We start from the raw sequence: 27666 nt of genomic DNA, 5'->3' as shown, positions 1-27666 counted from the left end.
GATAAGTTTATTTCTACGTATTTTGTTGTTTTTGATGCAGTGGAAATGTTTTTGCCACATATAAAATTATGGTTTTTGAAGTGAAAAAAGTGAATGAAGGGCCACACATGGTAAAATATCCTTCTCTCTTATTGGTGAGTTGCATTCCGTTATATATATATATATATATATATATGCTGCATCTCCTTTATCCATTCATCTCTTGATGTGCACTTAGGATGCTTCCATATCTTGGCAATTATAAATAATGTTGCTGTTAATAGCAGGATGTATGTATCTTTTTGAATTAATTCTTATTTTGTGGTTGGCTTTATTCCTGTGATAACTATGTAAGTTTAAAAAGCTAAAGCTCTAAACATTCTTAGAAACAATGAACGGTACATGTATGTCAATTTAAAAAATATGTACAATATATTGTGTCTATGTATTTACATATATTGTATACTTGCAAATTGTAACAATTCTACCTAATAAAACTGAAAATGAAAGAAAGAAATTTTGGCAAAGATGTGGAGAAAAAGGAGCCCTTGTGCACTGTTGGTGGGAATATAAATTGATGTAGCCACTATGAACTGTATGGAAATTCCTTAAAATATTAACAATAGAACTACCATATGATCCAGCTATCCCAATTCTGGTTATTTATCCAAAGAATATGAAGACACTAATTTGAAAAGACATATGCACCCCTATGTTTATTGTAGCATTTGTTTACAATAGCCAAGACATGAAAACAATCTAAGTGCCCATCAACAGATGAACAGATAAGGAAGATGTGGTATATATATGACAGAATACCATTCAGCCATTCAAAAAATACGAAATGTTGCCATTTGTGATATGCTAGGTGAAATACATCAGATGGAGAAAGACAAATACTGTATGATTTCACTCATATGTGAAATATAAAAAACAAAAAAACTCCTAAAACACAAAATAATGAACAAGTCAAATCAAACCAAACAAAAACAAGCATATAGATACAGAGAACAGAGTAGTGGTTACCAGAGGGAAAGGAATGGAGGGGAACATGAAATGGGTAAAGGGGATCAACTGTATGGTGATGGATGGAAATGAAATTTTTGGTGGTGAGCATGCTGTAGGGTATACAGTAGTAGAAATATAATGGTGTACACATGAAATATGTTATAAGCCAGTGATACCTTAACAAAATATAAATTTTAAAAAACCTATCATGTTCATTTGTACACTCGTGTGGTTTACTGTATATCAAGTTCCCTCAATAAAACTGCTTTAAAAATCATAACAGATTATATTGCAAATTTTAGGCAAATAATTTGAAAATCTAGATGAAATAGATAGTTTTCTAAGCAAATAACAGATTATCAAAATTGACCCCCATTAGAAACAGAAAACCAAATAGACCATTTTTGTAGAAATAGAAAAATTACCAAGGAACTATCCCACAGAAAAATGCCCAGATGGTTTACATTAGAATTCAACTTTCAAGAACCAGTTAATTTCAATGCTTTATCAATTGTTCTAGAGCAATAAAAATGAACAAAAACTTAGTACTTTTTAAGATGCAAGTAAAAGCAAAACTTAAATCTGAAAAAAAAATAGAAAAGAAGAAAATTATAGACCATTTTCACATAAATATTCAATAAAAATATACTAAATAAAAAATTAGCAAGTAGAACCTATTAATACATTAAGAAAACACCATGACCAAGTGGAATTTATTCCAGAAATTCAAGGTTGGTTCAATATTAGGAAATCCTTTCATGTAATTTAAGATAACAATAAGGAAAAAGATAACATGGTTTTTATAGATGTTTAAAAAGTCTTTTATAGAATGCAATCCACCTTTTAAAATAGTGATTGTTAGACCTATTCAGAAAATTTGGGGGTATACAGCAGAAATCTAATCAGAATTGTAAAATAATAATTGCAAAGTTTTTAAATCTACAGTTCCTATATTTATAAAACCCATAAGCCTCATTCTCATAGAGATTGAGCTACACTGCCAAACTGCTGAAAAGCTTCTAAAGATTCTTTAGCCTATAGGTTTTAGAGCTGTAAAGAGTAATAGGCAAATTACTTAAAAGTATTAGCCTTCATAATATTATGTGTTATCTATAAGGGAAAATACCTCTATTGCTTTCTGTCAATAAACTATATGTAAAATATTTTTTTTCTATTTAAAAAAAAATAAACAAAAGCTGGGAAATACACACTCTGTGTATTTGTGTGTTGGAGAACACAGAACCAGTGCCAAATTTTGGAAAATGTCCAACAATTCAATGATATATTTCATTATGTTTACTGAAACTTTAAAAATGTCATTTGTATGTCCTGGGGTCTCAAAGAAGCCTATTGATACATATATATATTTACAACAAACAGTAGACACTATTGTCTACACTGGCTGAATGAATTTAAGATATGAGACTAGAGTGGGCACAGGAAAATAACATGCCCTAATATACAGATAATCATCTTGGAGACAGTATCACAGTCCAGGGATGCAGGTAAATATCTTAATTCCAAAAGTCTTGGTTGCTTACATTTATAGACTCCTTTGGGAAGCAAAAACAACTTCTGACTTTTCCTTTTCTTGACTTGAGACATACATTGTTTTTATTAGCTAAAATGGGCAGTTTAAAATAACCATTCCACATACATCCTGCCTATTTACATTAATTATATTAATTTTCCAAAATCGTGGAGACTCTGTTGTTGAGGCTTGATGTCTGTCCATACAAATTCCCACAATCTTCTCATTGATAAGAGCCTCTCTAATACGGACTCGCTGATGTTTACTAAGGTCTAACCTGTGTCTGAAGACTTTTCCATACCCATCACAGGATCAGGGTTTTTCTTTAGTGTGAATTCTCCAATGCTCAATAATGCTGGTGATTCCATGGAAAACATTTCCACATTCATCATGTTTATAAGCTCTATCTCCTGTGTAGATTCTCTAGTCCAGTCAGTCCTGACTTCTAGAACACCTTCCTCCCTACTTCCTTCACATGAGGTTCTATAAGGTATCCATGCTGCATGAAGGCCTCCTTACAGTCATCACATTTATGCAGTCTCCTGCTCATGTGCATTTTCTGATGTCAAATAAGGCCACTATGGCTGAAAGCTTTCCCACATTCCTTATGTAGATAGCATTTTCCCTTGTGATGGGTTTCCAGGTAGGAAAGGAGGGACCCACTGTAGACAAAAGTCTTTCTAAACTTGTTGCTGTCAAAGACATTCTCTTTGGTGTGTACTCCCTAATGCTGAGTAATGACTCATCAGTAACTAAAGCTTTTACTAACTTACTGCATTGATGTTGCATTTCTACAGATTCTACCCCACCCCCCAACATGATTTAGCACCTTCAGAATTTTTTGTGTTTGAGACAAGTCCTTATGTTCATTCTCAATAACATCATCTAAAAAAAATTAGCAGACAATTCAAATGTCAGTTATCTCTTCTGCTGAGATAATGAGACTTATGATGAGAAACAGTGATAAAAATAAAACCCAGTTTTACCTAAAGTGTATGCCTTTTCAGTGTCCCTAAACTGCCATCTCAATTTTGAAAAGTACCCAAGAAGGCATATGAGGTTCCAGTTTGAGTGAGAAGACAGCTGGACAGAAAGAGACTGTAAGAGCATGGAGAATTTTCTTACAAAATGTGACAAAGAATAGGGAAGATATAATAAAAAAAAGTTAAGAGGCAATCAGTTTGAATCCAGAGATGAAAAACAGGGAATATCATGAAACCAAGAGAAAGTTTAATTTGCTAAAGGGTAGTTAAAAGTACTATTTATGCCAATTGACATATATCTAGGCCACTACTATAGACAAACAAAATGCTCCATAAATGTTGGTTAAGTGGATCAACAAACAATGGCACATGATAAAAAGTTAATCTGAGGCAAAAGCTAGATCAGTTTCAAAATGCATCCTATTGTGACTTGGGGAAATCAGTAAACTGGAAAAATTACAGTGGGGAAAATAACTTTTCCAGATAACATGCAGGATTAAAAAATAAGAAGAGAGAAACATTTTAAAGCTAAAGGAGTTAACTAAGTCAAAACAAAAACAAAACAAAACACAAACACCCCCACAAATATGGCTTAGAATTTCTACCAAAAAATTGGACAGATAATGAGGAGACCGGTAGAGGCAAGGTTTCAAGGGAGAGGACACTACTAACAAGAGTTCTAAAAGCTTCCTTTCAAGGATGTCTTCTTTCTCTACAGACATCCTTTCTTACCTGCTTTCCACTTCATAAGGCAATAATGCTGAGAGTTAAACTAAGATACAGTCTTAGCCTGACACCTTTGATTCCAGGGTACTGTCTTACCATGAGCGTATCTTTTTCTATCCTTTAGCCTGGGCCCTAAAAGGAACGAGATGAAGCTGGTCTTGGAAAACTGAATTTGAAGCTAATCCCTCAGTAAAAGCACCCAAACAACAAGGTTCCAGAGGTGCATGTGAATACCAGGGAGAATTAAAGCTCATGAGGGAGACACTGGTTTACGACTCCAGAGACATCTGGTGGATCCTAAAGTTCAGTTTTGCTTCTTTCTGTGCCAGTCCTGAAGCCTTTCACTAGTCAAGCCATAAATGATTCTCCCACCCCTTCCCACCTGATGGCTTGTGCCTCAAGCTGTCTCTTCAACTTCTCCAGCATCACTGATGCCTCTTCTCCACATTCTGGATGATGTTATCCTCTCTAGGTGTGCAGCTCCCCAGGCCAAGTTCAGCACTTGCTCCTTGGCCTGTATTTTTGGTTTCAGCAACTGTGAGCAGAGCTTCCCGAGTTTTCTAACAGCCCTGTAAGGTCTCCTGGTAGTAATAAAAGTTTGAAGAAAAAAAGTTTTTGGCCAGCCTTATTCTTGGTCCCAGGCACAGCCCTCTTCCTCTACGGTCAGTCACTATAAGAGATCTTTCCTGCACGAGGACTGCCATTCTGGAATAAGTGAGCTCAGGAGAAGATTCACTCCAGCCTGGGGTTCACACTGATTCTTCAGAAGTATTTCCTTGTAGCTAGTCTTCTTCCTGAGGCATAAAACAACACTGTTAATAGAAACTCTAAATTTTATTTAGCTCTTACCCAGGAATTCACTTACCTGACAATGCACTGAAAGAAAAAAGGAACTCTGCCAGAAAGATAAAAAAATTAGAAGACAGACTGGGAGTGACTGCAAATTATTAGCTAGCACTATCTGTAAAATCTCTCACTTCCTAAATCTCTATGTTAATAATACTTGAGAGAAAGACTAGGACCCTTTTCCCTTTGGTTTTCTTCTGAGAATCCCCAACAGTAGAGACAAGTACATAAGAGATCAAAAAATAACGGCCAGTATTCATTGAAAATTGACCGTGAGTTTACTCATCTAAGTATGTAATTCCACCGACAGCTGAATGATACTGAGGCAAAGAGGGATTAAGTAATTTGCTAAAAGCCACACAACCGCCAGTAAGTAGATTCTGTATCTTTCCTTAAATTCAAGGGTTGGCCTATATATTCTAGGGAGAGTCATGAGTCAGATCATCATCTCAAACGAACCCAACTTTCCTTTTACTGAACTGGGATTCCAGACTCCTTTTTCTCAACAGCCCTAGTATCCTAACACAACCCAAGACTTAGAAGCCATCTTTAATTCTCCTCGGCAGCTCAATCAACAGGCCGAACCTCACCGGAGTCCCTAAAGGGCTGGATTAGACACTGAGCAGAAGCCGAAGGCGGAGTCCACGACTCCGCGACCACTATCGCCTCCAACCGCACGACACAAAGGCTGAAAGAGCTGGCAGTTCTGGGCCTGCAGCCGTCACCAGCGGCCTCACCCTTCGGGCTTCTCTAGGAACCTGGAGGTTTCCTCCTCTCTGTGGTTGCCGGGCCGCATCCTCGCCCCGCGCTCAGCAGCGCAGGGTCGGGCCGCCGCGTCCGGTAACGGCGGGGCCCACGCTCCCGGGCTGGGGCGCCGCAGGCAACGCCCGGTGTCCCCCTTTCCGCTGCACAACTTCAGGAAAGCCGCTCGTAAGACAAAAAGCGAAAACTCGGGGCTGCTAGTTATCTCTGATAACTAACAGGGATGGAGACAAAAGATGCGAAAAGCTTTCCTTGCCAGTTTAGGCGATGTTTGTCCCCTGCCGGCCTCTGTTCATCAGTTCCCAAGGTAAGAAACTAAAGGTAGAGCTGACCGGGCGCTTTAATCCCAGCGGCAGCCAGGCAGCGGTCCCGGGAAACCTGCAGCAAGGTTACAGGTAACTTCTGACCTGAGGCTGAAGCATCTAGAGCCAGTGCATTTGAGAACCCACGGTAATAAAACAATAGCAAACGGTTATAAAGCACTTTTCTAAGCACTTAATATAAAACCTATTTATCCATTTAACCGCCCAACGAGGTAGGTATTATTATCAATATTTTACATGATGAGGAAACTGAAGCACAAGGTTAAATCTCTTGCCCAAAGTCACTCAGCTAGGGTTCAACTACAGCAAGTTGCAGAGTTCCTAAATTGCCTGCCTTATCAGGGATGAAATGGTGAGATACCGTTAATAATCCTTTTCTCTATTCCTAAAGATGGCCAACAACAATGACTTTATAACAACAATAATGACTTTATAACACCGTATAATCAATAATCACTGGATATTAATGAAGGAAGCTACTTCTGTTCTGAGTACAGAGTGCAGGGCTTTTCTATGTGCTTGTATCTGAGTGCTCTCCACCTCCATCTTCACCATGCAGATGAGACTTCTCAATCCCAGAGCCCTGCTCAATTCTTCTCTTTCCTCATGGGTTTTATCTCATACCTCAAATCCCAGCAACCCCTTCATAATTTTTTTTTTTTTTGAGGAGACCATCTTCCTTCCCTTCAGAGTCCCCTTCTGTTACACTCTCTGGAACCCTTTTGTGATTGTCAGGTTACTTTTTCATCGAAGCCCATGTTTAAGCTCACTTCACTTACCATTCCTTTAGAAATCTGATTCTCCCCCAACCACTGCAGGTGCTTTTTGCCTGAAACACTCAATATCTTGTTTACCTTGAATTAGAAAAGAGAAGCTAGTTGATCTTATTCTCATCCTTAATGTCACTAGAATTCTAAGCTGCTGCTTCACGATTCATTTGAGTTTACAACAGTTGCTCTCTCTGGCTGTTGTGTTACTACTATTGGTTGCCATTACCTCTACTGTGGACTTGCTTCACTTTTATATTTTCTTTCCATCCTGCCTCCTGTTGTTGATTTCAAAATCCACATAGGTGAGCTGCTTCAGGGGACCTTGATTTCCTAGATCCTGTCATTGTCGATAGGATATCTACCTTTTATACATAAAGATGTACTCTCAACTTCAGCACAAGGCATTCTGTTCACTGCTTTCTGCAATTCCATATCTAACATGTCATGTCATCCACTTGCCCCTCAGGCCCTTCAACTTCTGTGTTGCCAATTTAGTTCCAATTAGAAACTTTGTATCTTCTCCTTATCTTGGACAACTAGTCTGATTCCCTTTGATGGCTACCTGGGAATCCTATGCCACTCCACCTTTTTTTTTTTTTTTTTTGGTACTACAATTGTATTTAAGCACATGAAACAACTGAAACAAAACCCTCACATTTATTTTTAAATAAATTATGAACTGTATTCTTCTATATAATAGGCATATTCTGTTGTTCTGGGTCTTTGCTTATGGTTCTTTTATATTACTTAATAGAGTTAGAGGCACATGGAGGAACATGTGTGCACTGAGAGAACATGTCAAGCACAAGATAAACTGGAGAGACTGCAAGTAACAGCACTGAGTAGACAGCACGTTTAAAGTAAGGATTGCTTTCCACTGAGCAGTCAGATTAAAGAGAGGCTCTGACATTACTATGAAGAGTAATTTCAGTCTGGAAAACATGTTTGTGAACTCAGATTAGATGACAAGTATGGACAGCATCAGTTTGGTAAAGATGCTCATAAAGGTTCCTGTCACTAACTCTTCAAAGAAAAGAGTTTGCACGAGAGAGAGAAAGTCAAGACAGGGTAAGTGTAGGTAGGGAGTAGGCCTCATATAGCTACAGAGGTATGAGGATCAATTCTGGGATCCTTATTTGTTTTGGGATGTAAAAAATCAGGTTTCCAGGAGAGGTGGGTATAGCTCAGCAACAGAGCATGTGCTTAGCATGCACAGGGTCCTGGGTTCAATCCCCAGTACCTCCATTAAAAAATAATAAATTAAAAAAATTGGTTTCCAATCCCAGCTGCCTCAATGCTTTGTGTGTGCCAATGATGGTCTTACGAAAAAGCCCCAATAAACAGTCCTCAACTTGTGAATGAGTTGTTTCTCAATTGTTCATTTGCTTTTCTATGTTGTGAACTCAGAATGTTTCCCACAGTCTATGTAAATTCTAATCCTAAAAGCCAATTTGACATATAACATGCCTAAATTATTAGTCCTTTATTATTAGTTTTAATGATTATTTAATTATTGATACTAATACCATTATCATATTTATGGGAAAATGTATTCACAACTTAGAAAAATATGTCTTTGTCTAGGACTAGGGACTCTTCTAGTTCCAAGCCAGTGATGACATTCTTCTGTCCTATATAGGGATTATGGACAGAGGGGCAACACACAGGGCACTAGGGAAATGGGGGTAGAGTACATTACAGGAGTGGGGAGAGAATGGGGTGAAGACAGGGCTCGGCAGAAGTAGTTAGGAGTAGTTAAAGAGTGGTGATTACCCTTCTTTTTTCTCCCCTTCCTCTTTCATCACTGTCTCACCACTTCAAACCCACTGACCAGCTAGAGGTGAGGGGAGGTGAGGGGACTGAAGTTCTCTGGGGTGGGAAGGTAGTCCTAGAAATTGTGGCATTTGCTGTCCAAAAGTAGAGAGGGAAGAAATAAAAGGACATCTCAGTAGAGATCAAGTTGATTTTTGTGGGTAAAAAGATAAACAGACCAGCAGCTTTGTGTACTTCTTTGTGGCTTGCCTATTATCCACTACAATCATCATCATAGGTTCCCATAAAAAACAGAACTGTTTACTCAGTAATACAAGGGGTGATGTCAACCAGCTGTTGGTTGATTTGTTTTTTTCTGAGAAGAATCACTAATCTTTGGCTCTTTTATGTATTCAAGAAGGTATACAAACTAAACAATTGTAAACCAGTTCTCAAGATAAATTATTAGGAAATTCAGAACACAGTGGGAACTATAGGAAAAAAGGGAAGTTAAGAGTAAAACAGGGCAGAGCACTAGCACCCCTCCCCTAACTACATACGCACACACATCACAATTTACAGCACTTACTGTTTCCCAAGTGCCAGCTTAATTCGGCACTACTTCGAGCATCAGTTCTACTGCCCTGTACTTATTTATTTAACTAAACAAGTGGATCTCATATATCCCACACCAGGCTGTAAACTCGAGAAAAAGAATCTGGTGTTATGTTTCTTGTTCTCCACAGCACCTAATAAAACGGGCCACACATAGTGGATTCTTTGTAAAATATGTGAGTGTTCCTTATAGAAACAGTGACTAATGTTTCGTCCTAAATCATTTCAAAGCTGGTGTTTCTCTCTAGCCTGCACTCTGTGAGATAGCTTCCCTGTAGTCATGACACAGAAACAGATTCTTCTCCTTTGTGGATGGTCTGGTGTTGAGTGAGAGCTAAGTTCTGCCTAAACGACTCCCCACACTCTTTACATTTATCGGGACCACCTCTATTATGGATTCTCTGGTGTTTACTAAGATCTGACCTCTGTCTGAAGGCTTTGCCACATTCATCACATTGGTAGGATTTCTCCCCAGTGTGGATTCTCTGATGCTGAATGAGGCTGGTGATTCCTCGGAAGGCATTCCCGCACTCATCGCACTTGTAGGGCCTCTCTCCGGTGTGGATCCTCTGATGCTCTGTGAGGACTGATCTTTGGGTGAAAGCCTTCCCACACTTATCACATTTACAGGGTCTCTCTCCAGTGTGAATTCGCTGATGTTCTGTAAGACTTGTCCTCTCAATAAAGGCTTTCCCACAGACGTCACATTTGTAGGATTTCTCCCCAGTGTGGATTCTCTGATGCTGAATGAGGCCGCTCTGACTGAAGGTTTTCCCACATTCCTGACACTGATAGCATTTTTCTTTGTGGTGGATCTCCTGATGCGAAACAAGGGAGGAGTTATAAACAAAGGCTTTTCCGCACTCATTGCACTCATAGGGCTTTGCCCCAGTATGAACGCCTTGATGCTGGGTAAGAATTGAACGCCGACTAAAACTTTTATTACACTGAGTACAATGATAAGGTTTGTCTCTTGTGTGGATCTTGAGGTGGTGAAAGAGGCCTGCTTTCTGGCTAAAGGCTTTGCCACAGTCATTACAGTGGTAGTGTTTCTCTCCTGTGTGAAGTCTCTGATGTTGATTAAGAGCTGACCACCGGCCAAAGGCTTTGCCACACTCGTTACATTTATATGGTTTCTCTCCAGTGTGTATTATTTTGTGTCGAATAAGCACAGTTCTCCCACGGAAAGTTTTTCCACATTCTTCACACTTGTAGGGCCTGTCCCCAGTATGGATCCTCTGATGTTCCGTGAGGCATGCGTACTGACTAAAAGCTTTTCCACAGTCATCACATTCATAAGGTTTTTCTCCTGGACAGGTTCTCTGGTGTTCAGTAAGGTCTGAGTTCTCAGTCAGACTTACTCCATTTTCATCACATGTAGGTTGTATATCTTTCCTGGAGTATCCAGAAGGCTCTTCTGGTTTTCCTTCAGGTTCATAAATTTTTTCATACCTAGCAGACTGAGGCATTTCATTTTCAAATTTGCCAGATATATTCCCACATGGTTTCATTTCTTCAGAAACTTCTTGCTTTAGAGTTAAATTCCTGTACTCATTTCCAGTCTCAATACCTGAAACTAAAAATGGATCATAAATGTTAACTAGTTTCTTGTGAGACCAAATAGCAACTTCATTAGGCAACATAAAATTATTCAAATGAAAAATTACATAAGAACCTAGAGTTCCTGTGTGACTATAAAATGGCTTTAGAATACAGAATAGACTAATATACAAAGCACTCCAAAAATTGTCATGGAAAAGACCAATCACCCAATAGAAAACTGGGCAAAGAAAAAATGGATGGTTTCCAGGAAAAGAACTGCAATAGCTCTTAACACAAGAAAGGATGATCTGCCTCACAATAAAGGAAAGGCAAATTTAAACAATATTGAGTATAATTTCACCTATCAGATTTGCCATCAGCATAAATATAACACTCTGTTCACAAAATGGGTATCACATACTGCCAGTGGGAGTGTAAACTGATCCAAGCTTTATAGAGGGCAATTTGACTATATCAGAATTACAAACATATATTACCTCTGACCTAGTAATTCCACACAGAGGAATTTATGCTACAGATATACTCACACATATGGTTATTTCCCACGGCACCATTTGTTATAGTGAAAGCCTGGGGCCAATTTAAATGTCATCAGCAAGGGAATGGATAAGTTAACTGTGGTATATCCATATGTCTTAATATTAAGCAGCTGTTAAGAAATTTAAAAAAATGCAAGGTTCTACAATCTTAGTGATAAAGAGAGGAAAATATATTTGAACATGAAAAATGTAAATATGTGCATAAAAAAAATCTCTAGAGGGACACACAAGAAACTAACAACAGTGACAACATATTTCAGAATAAGGGTAAGGAGACCAAATGGCTAGGGAAATTGAGTGGAATGAAAACTTTCCACTAAATAAATTTAAATTATTGTTTTTGAACCATGTGAATTTTCACCTATTTAGACAAATCAAAAGAAAAAAATAGAGAAAGTAGAAATAAGAAAGGTACTGAGTCTTTCACCCCTTCACCAACTTTAAACATTCTGCCACATTTGCTTTATTACTCCTCTGTATAAAAGTACATACACACACATATATATATATCTTTTCCCTGAATCATCAGAGAATCAGATGCAGACATCATGGAGCAAAGGTTTATATACTGAAGGAGGCAGGAGATACTGGTGTTGTCTGGAAGGATAAAGGCTAAAAATAGCAGGGAGGTCAGTATAAAGGAAAATAACTAACAGAAAGACTAAATTAAGTGATCTCAAGTAAAATACAGCCAGGATTGAGAAAAATATTAATACAAAGAGAAAAAAAGTTGAAGCAGGACAAACCAGACTGCTGGAGTCTGCACGAGCCATCAGATTCCTAGAGAGACTTTGCTGACTTTACTGATCAGAAGCAGCACGAAGTACACAAGAGCCCTGATGTCCCGTGTTAGCCCTGCCTTCCCCTTCCTCCCAAGGTCTTTCTTCTTTACCTTTCTCCTGCTGGGCTTCAAGTTCTGGAGATTCACACTTTAGCTGGGCTTTCTTGGATGGCAGGGACATTCTGAGTTCTTGTCCTGTTCCGAGCGGTGCCATCTCCTGCAAGAACATTTCCTGTTCCTCAGTATGGGCTGAGACCTGGGGTAAATGAGATACAGCTGACATACTTGCTCTGCTGACATTAAACAAAAGAGGATGCTATTCACAGCAGTGGCACCCAGCTCTCTGAAACCAGAAATAAACTTCTTTCCAGATATCCACCTGCCATAATCCTACTCATTCTTCAAGGCCAGGAGAAATGTCACCTCCTCTGGGAAACCGTCCCTTCCCCAGGTGGAAGTCATTTCCCCTATTCTTAACAGCTAAAGTGTGTTGGTTGCGCCACTTCTTTGTGTTCAGAATAATGGAGAAAAGAAAGAAAGAAAAAAGAAAAGAGAAAGACAAGAAGGTAAAAAGAAGCAGAAAGGAGGGGAAAAGAACTCAGGGAGAAAGAAAACCAAAAGGAGGAAGAAGGAATGGAAAGAGGATCAGTAACAGGAAATAATGGAGAAATTATGAAGGCAGAAGGGAACAAAGGAGAAAGAGGGTAGGAGGAGAAAGGAGAAAGAAAAGGAGAAGGAAAAGGAGAAAAATCTCTTCCAAGTTCACCCCAAAACCTGTTCCTACTGGATTCTGCTCTTCTGAGCTCCCCATCCCACTTCTTCCTGGGAAGATGATCTTATTTTCTATTTATCGAAGATTACAGCCATCTCAAAAAAATCATCTCCCCTTCATTTTATCTATCTCCAATCTCATACTCTTCCCCGCCCTTTCTGCCTTAGAGAAAGATGTCTTTTCTTTTTCAAGGCTCGTATTGCTACTTTTGTCTTCAATCCTGTCCCTTTCTGCTTTCCTCTGTTGTTGATTTTTTGTTTTCTGTCTCCCCTCAGTAGGCTAAAATCTATCAACATAAAAGCAGCAACCCTCTGTACTTTGTTCACTGCTGCATTTCCAGTGCCTAGTAAACAACAGGTAGTCAATAAATATCTGCTTTAGGAATGGACTTTTCCCAATCCACCTTCCCCGTATGATCCTGAACTCCATTAGGAGGGTCTCCATTATGCAAGTCTTTCAAGCTTTAAATCCCTAGTGCTTAGCCAAGAACAGACTGCTCAGTAGAGTCCTCCATTCTTTCTTCCTTCTTTCTACCTCTGTCATCATTTCCAATTAATTCTCACCTAAGACATACCTCGTCCTTGGTAGTCACACTTTCATGACACTATTTCAGACTTAGATCTTTTGCCATATGTTCCCTCCCTCTTCAGTCTTTGTACCCCAATGCTAGATTATATTTCCTGTATTATTACTTCACTGTCTTATACTCTTTATATCAAGCTTTCCTAGCCTTGGTTCTATCAACATGCTGGTCAGACAATTTTTGTTGTACAAGACCTTCTTTGCGCTGTAAGTTATCTAGCAGCATTCCTGACCTTTAACTACTAGATGCCAGTAGTACCTCTTGCCATTAGGACAACCAAAAATGTGCCATGATATTGCAAAATGCCCTCTGGGGCACAAAACTGTCACTGGTTGAGAATCACTGTCTTTTATCAATGTTGAAACAAAACAAAACAGAAAGGTCCTACATATTTTGGTTCTTTTATATTTGGGGTTAGTAAAACTCATTTAGACTCAGAGAGAACGGGTTAGGAACTTCTGCCCTACAGAACAGAATCTAAACTCCAGAGGTAGACATTCAAGGTCTTAGACTCTCTGTTCTCAACTCTTCTACTCACCACTCACCTTTCCAACCTAACTGGGCTATCAACTGCTCAAAGAAACATGCCCCCGTCCTGCCCCTCCTCCTAACTTTCCACTCCTATATCTCATTCCTCTGAGATGGTGACTTTGATTTCTCCATCTTTTAATCCTTTAATGGAGAGAAGGCAGTGAATGTATCTGCAAAATCTTATTTCTTAATTATTTGTATTGTGCAACAGAAGTGATGCCCCTTTCAAGAGGCTGCTGCCCACCCCATTACCATCATCTCTCTAACACAGTCTCTCTGTCCTAGAAGTCTTCTGTTTCTAATGTTTCCAGTCAGCATTTCATCAAACAGAATTTTGTAGCTTAATACAGAAAAACATGATCTTCCCATAGAAAAGATATAAGTAAGTTAGGACTACATTAACCAATGTTCTGTGACACTCAGGCCCCTTTCTGACACATGGAAGTGTCAAGAATACATTTTGTGAAATAATGTTGGATTTCCCTCTGGCCTAGAAATCCATAATTCATCTTTTCTCAAACAAAAATCAATCTTTGTCCTCACCTGATATCCTGGCTCATCCAACTCTCTCTCTAAATCCTCCAGCACAGTCACCACCTCTTCCCCACTCTCTGGATGCTGTTCCTGGACCCAGGCTTGGAGCTCCTCAGGCAGGATGGTCAGGAATTGCTCCAGCACCAGCAGCTCCAGAATCTGCTCTTTGGTGTGGGTCTCTGGTCTCAGCCACTGATGGCAAAGTTCCCGGAGTCGGCTCAAAGCCTCCCGGGGTCCAGATGTTTCCTGGTAGCAGAACTGCCTGAAGTACTGCCGGAAGATCTCCCTGCTGCTATGGGTGCTGTGCTTTTGCAGGTTCCGATCATGTCTGGCGGTATACTTGTGCTCCTCCCCCACCTCCACCTCCTCCTTTACTTCCAAAAGTTCATCCTGGTCCTTGTGGGCCTGGGTAGCCCAAGTAGATGCCATCATAGCTGTGCAAAAGCTTATCAACGCTTCAAGCAAGATCTCCTGTGCAAAGTTTCTTCCTGGGTGGACCTGAGGAAGAAGCCATCATTATTAACACAAACTACACCATAAACAAAAATCGCAAAAATCTAAGAATTTAAATCTGTGCTTTGAAAGCCGCCTCCAGGTTAATTTACTATACTCAGAGAAATACTTTGATTAAAAAGACTTTAGAATAGACTCGTTTAAAGAGAAAAGATTAAGTAATAGGTGGTAAGTTGTTCAGGACTTAGAGAAGGAAGAGTACGACTTGGTAGGAAACGTTTCCAGTTAGTCCTAGAATATTACATGGAATAAACCAACATTCAGAGCAAACAAATAATAAAAAGTTGAGACATCCTTGACTAGTTGCTTTTTAAATGCCCGGATGTCTGGTGGAAATCATGAAGTCATGAAAGCAGCAAAGTCATATGAATTTATTACCTCAGGGACTTAATCTCTCCGCTTCTCATTCTTCATTTACCAACAAAAAGGCTGGAGACGTTGGTCTTTAAGGCCCTCTTCTATCCTCACGTTCTGTGATTCTAAGTTTAAAGTAAGGCAGGCCGAGGAACGAGGCCTTGGGATGCACGTCTGCGTCCGTGACCCAGGAAGCACCAGAAATGTCAGAAGGCGCAGACCCCAAGAAGGGTACACGGAGCGAGGCAAGCCCGGGAGGTGTGGGGCGCACAGCCGGGTCTCTCCCTCATCCCCGGGCTCCGACCCACTCTCCGAGGGGTGGGAGTTACCTCTGGGTTAGGGAGCTTCTCGCGGACCCACCTGGGCAAGGGAGGACCGGAGGCCGTCCCGCTGCAGCCCGGGCCGGGCTCCAGGGGCCCAGGCCACGAGGACGCCGTAGTCCCCGCCCGCCGCGTCTGGAGCACAGGCTTGCTCACCCGCCGCCCCAGAGGCCAACACAGGTTCCCGTCCCCCGGCCAGGGATAATGCCTCGAACCGCCTCGGAACCGGAACCCAGCAAGAGCGACCCACAAAGGCCGGAAGCGGCCGCGAAGTGCGGGGAACCGCTAGCTGGGGGCACTTCCGCCGCAGCTCCAGGAAGTGGGCGGGAGGGCCTCGCGATTCCGTAGTTGCCCCCCGCGCCCACGCGAGAGGAGCACTGAGGAGTCTCAGGAATCGCTTTCTCCTTCTGCTCCTCTTCAGCCGGCTAGTATCCCCACTTCCGCCCACCTGATGGCTGGTCGAGGCTTGCCGAGCCGATCTGAGCTAGGGAAATCCCATGCCTTTTCACTCTTTTATTTCGGTCTCTGCCCCTTGGATGCTCAAGGTGCTTCAAATGGATGTTCTCCCCAGGTCCTTCCCGACTCAAGAAGGGACATTTTCTACACAGACTTCTCAAGGGTCTGGTGGTTTCTGCCTGCCTTTTCACCTTCTACGGTTCTCTTTTATGTGCTGATAATGTTATATACCTGAAAACCCACAGAATTCAACGGGAAAACTAAAAGGTCATTTAGCAAAGTAGTAAGCTGTCAAATTAGCACACTAAAATCAATGGTTATACGCAAATAACCAGTGATAAACAGTTACAAGAGATAACGGAACAGAATATCGAATTTACAATAGCAAAAACAAAAACAAACAAACAAAAGAGAATAATTGGGAATAAGCTTAGGAAGAAATACACAAAACCTGTATGGGGAAAACCTGAAAGGCCAAGTGTACACTTAAGACAAATAACTATGCTAAAACGACTGAGTCTTGGCTAAGAAGACTTCAAGAAATTAATCTTTCATAATAAAAGTATCAACACATACTGTTCTAGAATTAGACAATTTGATTATAAAGTTCATATGGGAAAATATGAATAGCCATGAAGAATGGTGACATTTCCAAAGCTTCAGATGAACCAAAAGGCACACCTAAAAGAAAACCTGCTAAGAAGAATAAAAGCCAAAAAAAAAGAATAACACAACTTCCTTGAAGCAGGTTGTTTTAAAACATTGAGAGCTAACTTCAAAGAATTTCTTGTTACTGTCCTTATTAAATAGTGTAAAAAACCTTTAACTTAAATGATTAGTACAGTGTTTTCCACTGACATGTAATCATAAAATTTCTAAAGCAATTATTCCAGATACCATCTACTTTTCGTCTTTGCTCCAGCTCCGCCACATCCACCTTCGCCTACTTGCAGTTTTCTGAAAGTATTTTGTGATCTGTCAGGCGCTATCTATCCCCTAGTTCAATTCTTTTTTGCTGTCCAACTTAGTTCACAGAGACAGTTCTATTGTTGCTTTCTCAGAGAGGCTATCACTAACTCTCCACCTCCAAGGCCTTTTTATGTACTAAGTTTATTTTCCTCAAGGCATTTATTACACTATATTGTAACTGTTTCTCTGTCCTCCTCTGGACACCATAAGGTAGGGAGTGCCTCTTCTACCTGGTTCATTCCCATTTCTTTGACATAGAGCCTGGTGCATATTTGGCACCCAACACGTGTTTGGCTTGAAAAATGTGCTAAGTTCTGAATGTTTTCTTAGCTATAGAAATTCACGTAGCACTTTCCTCTGTTTTGCAGAACTGTGAAGTTCATGTTATGTTAAAGTACTTTTTAAAAGCCTCTATGGTACAAATATGTAGTATCATGACCATTACTGGAAGGTACTTTAATGAAAACTGAAAAACTGCTCAGGTAAATTGAGAAAATCTATAAGAAACCATCTTTTAGCCCTAAGGATTTGTCAGCTCATGGTCCCCAGAGGCAGCTCCCGCTGGTAAATCTATGTCTCCACCTGAGAAGCAGGTGGTCCGGGCCCACCCTGCTCTGTACAGCGTTTTTGTTCAATTCTCTGTATCTCCGAAACTTCCGGAATCGCCAACAGGGAAAAGGGAATCGATTCCTGAGGGATCTGTGTATGCTAAGGGAGAGAAACTCAAGCCCAGTCAGAGAAAAGGGGGCAACAACACCAGCTTCGGGTCCCGAGACGTCCGCAGAGGTACAGAGAATCCCACGTAGGGAGAAGGGTCCAGGTTCCCACCTACACCCGCTCAGAGCCGGGAAGCATAGAAATTTGGGCCACAGCGCACACCGGGAACCGGAAGTATGTCACAATGCTCGAACACGTCTCTGCCAGCTCCTCAGCCGCTTCTCTAGGAAACTTGGAGGACTTGTCATCTCAGTGGTTGGTCTAGCCCACCTGGTCCTCCTTCATATGCTCAGAGGCTTCTTCCTAACTCAGGCAGGTGAATCGAGGGCTCGTAACCTCTGGTGTCCAGCAGCCACTCAGCCTGGGCTTATATCTCTCCACCCAACTCTCACCAGATGTTTTGTAGCCCTAGGTTCCCTTAGGATCTGGTCCTCTTAAGTTTCCAGCTCTCAGGGTTCCTCTTACGATACTGTCAGTTACCTTCACTCAGTTCCCAGAGTCAGAAGCAATAATTAACACCCACCCGAGGAAGGAGGTTCATCTCAATAGGTTTATCTTAGGTAACTAGCTATTAACAGTGGGGTTTTTTTGGGGGGGGTCCTTTTGTTTTATTTTTTTTTTAAGACATATTGTCCCAACTTTTAAAACCAAATCCAGCAGATCCATTAATGGGGATTACTTCAATCCAGGTAGGTGGGTGGGTGGTGGCTGCCTTGGTATAGGTGGCTACACCTAAATCACCAGTACTCTCCATATATATTTTGCCTTAGCTCTCATGAGAGACATTGTATTCTTTCTGATTCTTCTTTCTCCTCAGTCATGAGTAGGAAGACCATACATCCTAATTTGTGTCTGTTGTCTGGGTGTAATTATTAGTGGCACTTGCTTTCATTCTCAAAATTGTTCCAGACTGAGCAATAAGTTACCTTATGTCTGAGGACCACTGATATGCTAGTTAAATGCAGATTCCCAGGCTTTGCCCTCAAACTGATTTAGTTGCTCTGGGGTGGGGCCCAGGCAACTGCACTTCAAACAGCCCAGGTGATTCTAACACAGGTATACATTGAGAAACAGGGTCTTCCTCATAAAGCTAAGGTAGCTGGCATGGAAATCTGGATGTGGGTCCAAAGAGAACTAAAAACATCATAGAGTAATTCACACAGTAATAGATGTGCTGTTCTCCCTGTTCTCCTCTAATGGAAAGTACTAAAATGAGTAAGGAGCGAAGGCAGTGAGACTATCTTCATTGCTTAAGATACTCCATACCTAAGACACTTGGAACAACTGAGAGATGGAAATTTTCTAGTATTATGAAGACGAAGCACATTTCTTCGTAATGCTGTCGCTGCATCTATCTTTTTATTTTTCCTTCTCTTTGGTCACCATTGTTAGCCAGTGTTTTAGTATCTAATTTTGCCCTTTGTCAAATTCCTTTTTAAGTTCTCATATTTTCTTCTTCTTTTTTCTCTTTCCACCCCCCCCCCTTTTTTTTTTTTTTGCAGATACCTAAAATATGTCTCAGGGCTCCAAGTCTACGTGTCTGTGAAACTACATACAATTCTCAATGATTTTTGTTCATAGTTTTGTTTTTTTAAATTTTTAACGTGATTAAAAAAAAAACAGAAGGATAACCACAAGCACTTAACCACTTGGGTTTCACTTTTCTCTTGCCAAACTGGAAAACTCCTGGCTCTTGAGCATATCTTAAATGGGGGTCTTGCCTCATCCTGCTGCCTCTGCCAAAAACACTTTCCTCTATCCTCCATCTCCCTCTGCAGAGAATCTACTTTTCTCTCAATTACTAACTCAACATTGAACCAACGACACATGTATATTGGTATTTTATATTTCAAAATTCTTCCTTAGAAAATACTTCATATTTTATCATTTTGACTTTAGATATACTTTTATTTCTTCAGAGATCATTTTTGTCTTACTGGAAAAATATGAAACAATCTTCCACTATCAATTATAGTTATGTTTTTTAAAGGAAAAGTATTATCAGCTATAGAAAACAGGAGTCATTTCAAAATACAAAATACCTTCAGCTCAAAATTACAGTGAAAGAGAAACTTCAGGGCTCTATCTACAGCTCTAGGCAGGTTTTAGTTGCAAGATACTTAGCCATTTCTTGATGTAGTGTCCACTGTCTCAAAAGTGCTCACAGGGGTGCTGGACTATCCTTCAAGAACCAATAAGGCTATTTAATTGGATTTGAATCAATATTTCTTACACCTCCTCAACCATAAAACTGACTACTCTGCTCTTTTAGATTGGACTTTTCAAGCGGATAGGGAGGGATGGATACTGGTCTAGGGAACACCTGAAAGGAGGTCAATGCTAGAGATGTCACAGATTGGGAATAAAAGGAGCCAGGATGGAAAAAGAGAAGAGAGAACAGAGAGAAATTTAGAAATGTGGAAGGGAGACAACTGAGAACTCTGGCCAGGAAGACTTGAATAATCACAGAAGCAGCCAAGGTCTGCATGACATTGACTACAGGTTAAGTCAGATATTATTCCTCACATAATGAGAAATGTGCATCTTAAATACAAGAATTAGCATAAGAGAATTAGCACAGTAAGTATCAGAAAACAAGGAAAGTTAGTTTAGTGAACTGTCAGTCATTTAATCATGTTATCCATCACGGCATTCTAAGAAGTACATCTGTCTCTACAGCATACATAACATTGTTTTGTTTCTTGCTGTTTCACCAGTTGTTGAGAAAATTAAGAATTTTTAAGCTGTTAAAAAACACACACACACACACAAAAGGCACAGAACAAACCAAACATCCAACCTTCAACTGCAACTCAGCCATTAGAAATACATCCTTTAAAATCCTGATCTGTTCATATTGTAAATCTTTTAAGAGCTGATATAATGGAATTAGCCAAACATGCTGCTTCAGCATATAGGAGAAGCATTTAAAATACTTATGAACTCAGATATAATAGTGTATGTATTATGTCACTATATGCAGTATATATTTGAGAAGTTGATTTTATTTCAAATTTATGTCTACTATATTTTCCTTAACTTCATCCTAAAATCCCTATGTATTTCTCTTGGAAATAATTTAACCTCAAGACACAATAAAACATGCCCTTGAAGAAATGTAAGATTTTTTTTTCCTTCCAAGATTGTTGATAAAGTCACAAGTAGTGACACAACAGTTTGAAATGTTAGGTCCAAGAATATACAACAGAGCAAAATATATGAAACTGAAAAACACCACCCATCACTTCTCCATTTCTCCATGAAGGACTGTGTGCAATTCTAGTCGCCCAAACCCTGTTTCCTAGCTCATGTGGAAGTTGTTAGCTTTTAAATAGAAAGAGTTTGACTTGGCCTAAACTGAGAAGAATGAAACAATATATAGCATTTTAAAGTAGTTGTTTTTCATCTATAGGAGTATGTTAAACTATGGAGCACCAACAAATGAAATATTATCAATTTGTAAATAGCATGAGGAAGCACTCTGTTATAATACAGAAATCTCTAGATTGTATCATTTCATGAAAACAAGGGGTAGATGAGTATAAATAGTATGCCATCATTCTGTGCAATCACGGGAATAAGGTTAGATATTTATATTTTCTTGTATTTACACAAAGAAACACTAAAAGATACATAAGAAACTAGTAAATGACTACCTATAAGGGGAAAGATAGGGACTTTTTTTAATGTTGTTTTGATATTGGAACCAACCAAAGAATGAATTATCTTTTTTAAAAAGTCCTTCTAAGAAAATTAAATTTTAAAGTTAAAAATAGTCACTCAGTACAAAAATAAATAACAAGCCTCAAATGAGAGATAAGTGGGAGGAATCTTTTCTGGAAGGCCACTGTAAATTAAATAGAGAAGAGGTGCATTTATTGAAACATACAGATAGGAAGGTTTGTTGAGCTAGAAAGCAGACCCTAAATGCCTCAATAATGTAAGTTCTATATGGTGACAGAATGTTTCCAGTGACTTGGTAGAGTGAGCAATGCACTAGGAATTAGGAGACAGGGTTCTAGTTCCAGCTCCATTAACCAGCTGTATGATCTCATGCAGTTACTTCCCAGAGCTTCTGTTTCTGTATCTGTCAAATAAGAGCATGTCATTCTGTACCTGTGTAAGGTCCCTTATAGTATTTCTGTTAGTCTTAAGTTACCCGCTGTGTATTTGGTATTCCAATCCTGATTGTTACCACCAAGGGTTTCTCCCACTTCTTTGTCTCCTGGCCTTAGTATAAAGTTTGGTAACAATCAGTGTTAAAGGAAAGAAATTTTTTAATGTACAACCTTGGTAATAATCAATAGGTAGTGCCGAGAAGTGTGGAGGTTATAAAAAGCTACCAACATGGAAGACTGATCATACTTTTTTGTCTACTTTTATATGTATTTGGGATTTTCCATAACAAAAGCTTAAATAAAGAAAAAAAGCAAGACCCAAAAATGCTCCTAAGTCAGGAAAAATACAAGGAGGCTTATATTTTCATAACAAAGATCTTAAGTGAGATGTCAGCTAAGTGTCTTTAGTCTCTGAAAAATTTAAAATTATGAGCAATATTTGTTATGACTAGCCACTGAGCTAATAATAATATATGGCTGCTTCAATTCCTTGGTTACTAACTGAAGGCTGAGTTACTAAACCTCTATAGGGAGAAGTCTTTTGTATATTTATGGGAAGATCCATCCGCCCCCTTTTGTAGGTTAAAAAGCAAATTATCATATCTTAGATGAATGGAAACTAATCCAATAGTTTACATTATAGATTTTACTGCAATTATTTTTAAAGTAATTTTTAAATACTCAGGAAATAACCTTTGACATCTTGTATTCAGGCTGCATATAATTTTAAAGGCTTTAAAAAAAAAAGCTTTTTAAAACTAGGATGAAGGAGTTTTCCTTCTGCACACCCAGAGAACTTTTTGGACAGATGTGTGTGAGGCTATGTTGATGCAGTCCACACAACAATATTCAATATCGCAAAGTATGGATGCCACAGGCCAAAGAGAATTTCACAGATGTATTTAAGATATGCTTCTCTCTGCATAAAAATAAGGACATTTTCAAAGGCTTTCCTTGGCGCTTCCGATACTAGAGGATTAAACCAGTATTGTTCTCTCAGGGACAACGAAAAAGCCAAGCCCCTTGTTCCCTTGCCTAGTGGTCCGACGGCAAGAAATTGTGCCCTACCTGTTCCCAGGAGCTAGCTGGACTGAGCCACAGGGTGGACCTTCCGATGCTGAATGAGGTTGCAATGGTAAACGAAGTTCTTGCCACATTCTTCACATTCATAAGGTCTCTCTCCAGTGTGAATTCTCTGATGTTTAATGAGGACAGAACGTCGACTAAAGCTCTTACTGCACTGATTGCACTGGTAAGGTTTCTCCCCCGTGTGGATCCTGAGGTGATGGAAAAGCCCGGCGTTCTGGCTAAAGGCTTTGCCGCAAACATTGCACTGGTAGCGCTTCTCCCCGGTGTGGAGCCTCTGGTGCTGGAACAGGCCTGACCGTTGGCTGAAGGCCCGCCCGCACTCCTCACACTCATAGGGCTTCTCGCCCGTGTGCGTCCTCTGGTGCTCGATGAGGATGGAATTCTGGGTGAAAGTTTTCCCACATTCACAGCAGACGTAGGGTCTCTCCACTGAAGAGCTTACCCGTTGCCTTTCCAATCTGCCTTCATGATCACAGGTCTCTTCACAGTCAGGCATTTGAATAATATCACCATTCAGGTTCTCAGGTACTTTCACAAGCAATTTCATTTCTTTAAACAGCTCTCTCTTTGGGGCTAACTCCACATTCCCAGCCCCAGCCTCATCATCTGAAATAATAAATGGATCGCACAAATGTTATGTTTCCAAAGAAAAAAGGAAAAAGAAAACTAGTTGGGAGAGTGGATGGAAGGGGACAAGCAACCATGCTTTGTTTACTTTCCCGCTCTAAACAGTTATTCAGGGAGAGGATGACCTGTATGGTAATGGCTTGTTTGCTGTCTGCCTCTCCCACCAGACTGTAAACTTCCTGAGGGCAGAGACCATGCCTACCCTGCTCATCACTGTATCCCCAGTACCCAACATGGTGCCTGGCATGTAGCAAATACTAAGTAAAAGTGCCGACTTGATGAACATTCAGGGGATGAGTTAGGCTTCCTGAGGAAATTCTAATCCTCACCGATCTCCAGAACCCGGCACACCTCTTGCAAGTTACACTGAGGCTGCTTCTCCATGGTTTGGAGCTGGCCACTTGATGACTCCTGGGCAGCTTCTGGAGTTGCTTTCTCCTTCCCAAGCTCTTCCTGTTCATGCTCATTGGTTGGGACCTGGTAAAAATTAAGGACAGTTGGTAACCAAATATTAGAGAAGACACTGAGAGGCCTTCTGAGGACCACTAGATAGAAAAAAAAGGACCAAGAAACTGGCAAAGAAAAAAACTCAGAGAGATTACAAGCCTATTACAGATTGAGGCAGACATAAAGAAATCCTTCTACTCCTCTTCCTCCGATTGCACTGAAACCCTACAGTCGATCCTACAAGTACACACCCCTGCTCTCTCCCCTTCCCACCTGCTCTCCTGGTTCATCCAGCTCTCTCTCCAGATCCTCCAGCACAGTGACTGCCTCCTCTCCACTCACTGGGCGGTGCTCTCTCACCCAGGCTTGGAGCTCCTCAGGCAGGATGGTCAGGAACTGCTCCAGCACCAGCAGCTCCAGGATCTGCTCCTTGGTGTGCATCTCTGGTCTCAGCCACTGATGGCAGAGCTCCTGGAGTCTTTGAAAAGCCTCTCGGGGCCCAGGTGTCTCCTGGTAGCAGAACTGCCGGAAGCGTCTACGGAAGATCTCTCTGGTGTGAGGGTTCTCTCTTGACAGGCCAGATTCTTCCCTATAGGCATGGTTCCCCTCTTCCTCTTTTACTTTCACTGCTAGAAGTCCCTTCTGCATCTCTGGAGTCTGAAGGGCCAAGGCTGTGGTCACTTAAGGCTTAAGTATTCAGAAAAAGGATCTATTCTTGATAATCCCCGCCGTGATCTTTTCTTCTGGAAATCCCAAAATCTAAAAAATAATTTGCAGGGGGAAAAAAAAGTATTAAAATGTAGAAAATCTTTTCTGCTGGTAGGCAATGGGAGTATTTATACCAAAATCAGTAGCTTTGTCTAATGAAGAACATGAATGCATGATTAATGATAAGGACAATGCAAATACTGATGAAGGTAATATAGGAGGGAAAACAAAAACAAAAACAAAAACAAAATGCCCCCTTCCCCCGTTTTATTGAAGGAAGGGACCATTTTGATTATCATGAATGCATCGGCTCAAATAAATCAGCTTGAATATACTGCATTTCCATTTGAATGGTAAGATATTAGATTCATAGGCAGTTTTTAGTTGCATGGAGATAAACACTTTAGGCCCAAGTGGTCACAGATGACACTAGGAATCAAAGAGAAAAGGGAAAGAAAATGGAGGAAAAAGGGAAAGTAAAGAAGACACAAAGACAGAATGAGGAACAAAAGAAATGTACCTGGGGGAGAGGCAGAGTCCCTCCAATCAGGTGAGCTGTTGCAGAGAGATCTATGTTTGGAGTGGGTAAGATCTGGGATTGAGACTTGTCCTCCAGGTACCCCCTCCAGTCTTGGGCTTCACATTTTGAGCCTTAGTCTATTCTGTAAAATAGGAATCCTAAAACCAACCTTGCCTACTTTTCTAGGTTGATACAGAGATAAAATAAGATCTCAGATAAAGAGCACAAAGAAGCTGGCAGTTTGATAAACTCTAAACTATTATACATTACCACTATTGTTATTTTTCTTATAAATTCTATTGAAAGGTTAAATGAATATCCTAGTGATCTGAACAATAAATCAGAAAATAGTCAACTGGAATGGTCTCAGCACATAGATACCAAAAAAAGGAAATATTAGTTCTAATATTTTAAAAACAGGTAGAATCTTAGTTCTTTCTTGCCCTTTAATTTCTTGAAAATTGTTTCTCTTTGAGGCTCCTTTAGGATGGAGAGTGGGCAACTGTATATAAAATAAAATGAGTGCTAATAAAGAGACAAATGTCTACCACCACTTAAATCTTCACCGGGGTAATAGTTAATGACAGCAATTTTCTGAAAGAAAGATAATTATGTGACCTAGTGATTTCCAAGCACCATTTTATCAGCTACAAGACCCGTAATAAGATACTTAACCTCATTTTCTTCCTGGACGTTAAAAAAAGGGGGGGGGGTGCGAGGGAGAAGTTACATACTATTAGTGCCCACCTCATTGAGTTATGACAAGCAAATAAGTTAATATTTGGAAAGTGCTCTTAACAGTGCTGGCTGACACATAAACGCTATTTATTTATTTTTAAGGGTATTTTTTGGGTGAGGGCCATGAATAGATTTATTTACGTATTAATGTTTTGATGGAGGTACTAGGGATTGAAACCGGGTCCATTAAAGTGCTATTTAAACAGTTGTTTTGTTTGTTTTGTTTTTTTAATTAACGGATGGCAAGAGCCTTCACACTTTTGAGTGAATCAGACTAAGAGAGGCGGTGGCATGTTATAAAACTCTACTTGCTCGTTAAGTCCCCAGTATTGAATGGTAGACGAGGGAAAATAAGAACAATCCTGGATACCCGAAACTACTCTTATCCTAAGATGCGAAGGGAAGATTTCAGAAGGGCACAGGTGCTAGGACAGCGTGGCGGAAGGGCTCAGGATGAGACGAAGGGGACCGGGGCGGGCGGCAAGGACACTGACTTTCAGTTATCAAGGCCCTTCCAGTTCCGGGGCAGCCTCCTCTGCCCCTCGCCTGTCCGGTCAAGCTCTGGCCAAAAAGACCCGCTGTCTCCTCCCCACACCCACTCCGGGGGCGCAGCGCACAGCCTGGACCTCTCGAAGGCCCTGCGTTGCCCCAGCTTCGAAGCTCACCCGACATCCGTGGCGCCACCTCTGAATCCTTGACAACCGCAGCCCCAAGAATGATAAACTACAAAGGCCGGAAGTGCGTCACACGGGCCGCTCTCCGCGGAAACGGCGGTTCCGGCCGCGTTCCTTCTAGTAAGCCCGGAGGTTTTCGCACCTCTGTGGTCGCCTCGCTGGATCCCCTTTCTGGGCGTTGTGAGGCGCTGTTCTCGTCCAAGGAGGTTGATAGACTAACAGCAGTGTTTTACACACAGTAACTCATTTACACGTACTAACTCACTTATTCTGCATAGCAACCCTGTGAGTTAGGTATAATTATCCTCATTTAGCAGATGCGGAACCTAAAGCACATTCATTCTCTATTTATCAGTTGCCATTTCCTCCGAAAGAACGGTTTTTGTGCACTTTACTTTCTCGCACAATACATTCCAGCCTCCTTTTACACTTTTCCTGCCTTAGACCTGGAATCCACCATTGGTCCATGAAGCTATGGTTCCTTTTAATGGAGAATGGTATCCAGAAACCAAAATCTGGGTTTTGAGTAATAGATCAGCTCATTGCTGCTGGGATAAATCATTGCTTCTAGGCCGTATCAGTGGACCTTAGGGCTGAAATATATATATGATATACATATGATGGGGATTTTATGAAGTATTTCCAATTCAAACGTGACTCCACAGATTTTTGTTTGTTTTCATTTTCACCATTGCACATTTGATTTTCCTTTCCTCCACAGTGAAAACCCTGGTTCCCAAGAGCATCAACATATTCACTCTATTTGCTCTATTTTACGATATATATTTTTAAATTTCAAAATTAAAATATCAACATCA

General features: G+C 40.4%; 2 protein-coding genes and 1 long non-coding RNA gene across 8 annotated transcripts in view; 1 reads left to right on the top strand and 2 right to left on the bottom strand.

Moving 5' to 3' along the window:
• Nucleotides 1-682: 682 nt before the first annotated feature.
• ZSCAN12 (zinc finger and SCAN domain containing 12) lies at nucleotides 683-23467 on the bottom strand. Of its 5 annotated transcripts, XM_072945470.1 has the most exons (5): nucleotides 23114-23467; nucleotides 14608-15096; nucleotides 12290-12434; nucleotides 9719-10871; nucleotides 683-5021 (listed from the first exon to the last, which is right to left on the bottom strand). In XM_072945470.1, exons 1-5 carry the CDS (start codon nucleotides 23465-23467, stop codon nucleotides 4898-4900), a joined length of 2265 nt encoding a protein of 754 aa, XP_072801571.1. In that variant the 3' UTR covers nucleotides 683-4897. The 5 variants fall into 5 exon arrangements, with proteins under 5 accessions (XP_072801571.1, XP_072801570.1, XP_072801572.1 ...); XM_072945469.1 differs by lacking the exon at nucleotides 683-5021 and having other exon boundaries at nucleotides 9013-10871; XM_072945471.1 differs by lacking the exon at nucleotides 683-5021 and having other exon boundaries at nucleotides 9013-10871; nucleotides 12290-12395.
• LOC140687770 (uncharacterized) overlaps nucleotides 5913-27666 on the top strand; it is a 29224-nt gene continuing 7470 nt past the window's right edge. For both annotated transcript variants that reach the window (XR_012062291.1, XR_012062292.1), the window contains exon 1: nucleotides 5913-6142. This is a non-coding gene — a long non-coding RNA (uncharacterized lncRNA). The remainder of the gene's footprint in view (nucleotides 6143-27666) is intronic.
• Nucleotides 23656-26894, bottom strand: LOC140687759 (zinc finger and SCAN domain-containing protein 23-like). The gene is made up of 5 exons (XM_072945526.1): nucleotides 26840-26894; nucleotides 25437-25578; nucleotides 24482-24967; nucleotides 24113-24238; nucleotides 23656-23740 (listed from the first exon to the last, which is right to left on the bottom strand). Exons 3-5 carry the CDS (start codon nucleotides 24854-24856, stop codon nucleotides 23708-23710), a joined length of 534 nt encoding a protein of 177 aa, XP_072801627.1. The 5' UTR covers nucleotides 24857-24967; nucleotides 25437-25578; nucleotides 26840-26894; the 3' UTR covers nucleotides 23656-23707.

The sequence above is a fragment of the Vicugna pacos genome, chromosome 20 (assembly GCF_048564905.1).
Source record: "Vicugna pacos chromosome 20, VicPac4, whole genome shotgun sequence".
Taxonomy (NCBI): domain Eukaryota; kingdom Metazoa; phylum Chordata; class Mammalia; order Artiodactyla; family Camelidae; genus Vicugna; species Vicugna pacos.
The sequence above is the reverse complement of the archived record's forward strand: the minus strand, read 5'-3'. Positions and strand labels throughout refer to the sequence as shown.

Excerpts from the sequence above, each read along its gene's own strand:
- ZSCAN12 (XM_072945469.1), bottom strand. The coding sequence starts at position 23,467 with ATGAGTGTGAGGAGTGCGGGCGGGCCTTCAGCCAACGGTCAGGCCTGT. Across the intron at positions 12,435-14,607 it reads TGGATGAGCCAGGATATCAG|GTCTCAGCCCATACTGAGGA; the intron begins GTGAGGACAAAG and ends CATTTACCCCAG. Across the intron at positions 10,872-12,289 it reads TGAAGCCCAGCAGGAGAAAG|TTTCAGGTATTGAGACTGGA; the intron begins GTAAAGAAGAAA and ends ATCCATTTTTAG.
- LOC140687759 (XM_072945526.1), bottom strand. The coding sequence starts at position 24,856 with ATGCAGAAGGGACTTCTAGCAGTGAAAGTAAAAGAGGAAGAGGGGAAC. Across the intron at positions 24,239-24,481 it reads TGGATGAACCAGGAGAGCAG|GTCCCAACCAATGAGCATGA; the intron begins GTGGGAAGGGGA and ends AATTTTTACCAG. Across the intron at positions 23,741-24,112 it reads CTCAGTGTAACTTGCAAGAG|ATGATGAGGCTGGGGCTGGG; the intron begins GTGTGCCGGGTT and ends TTATTATTTCAG.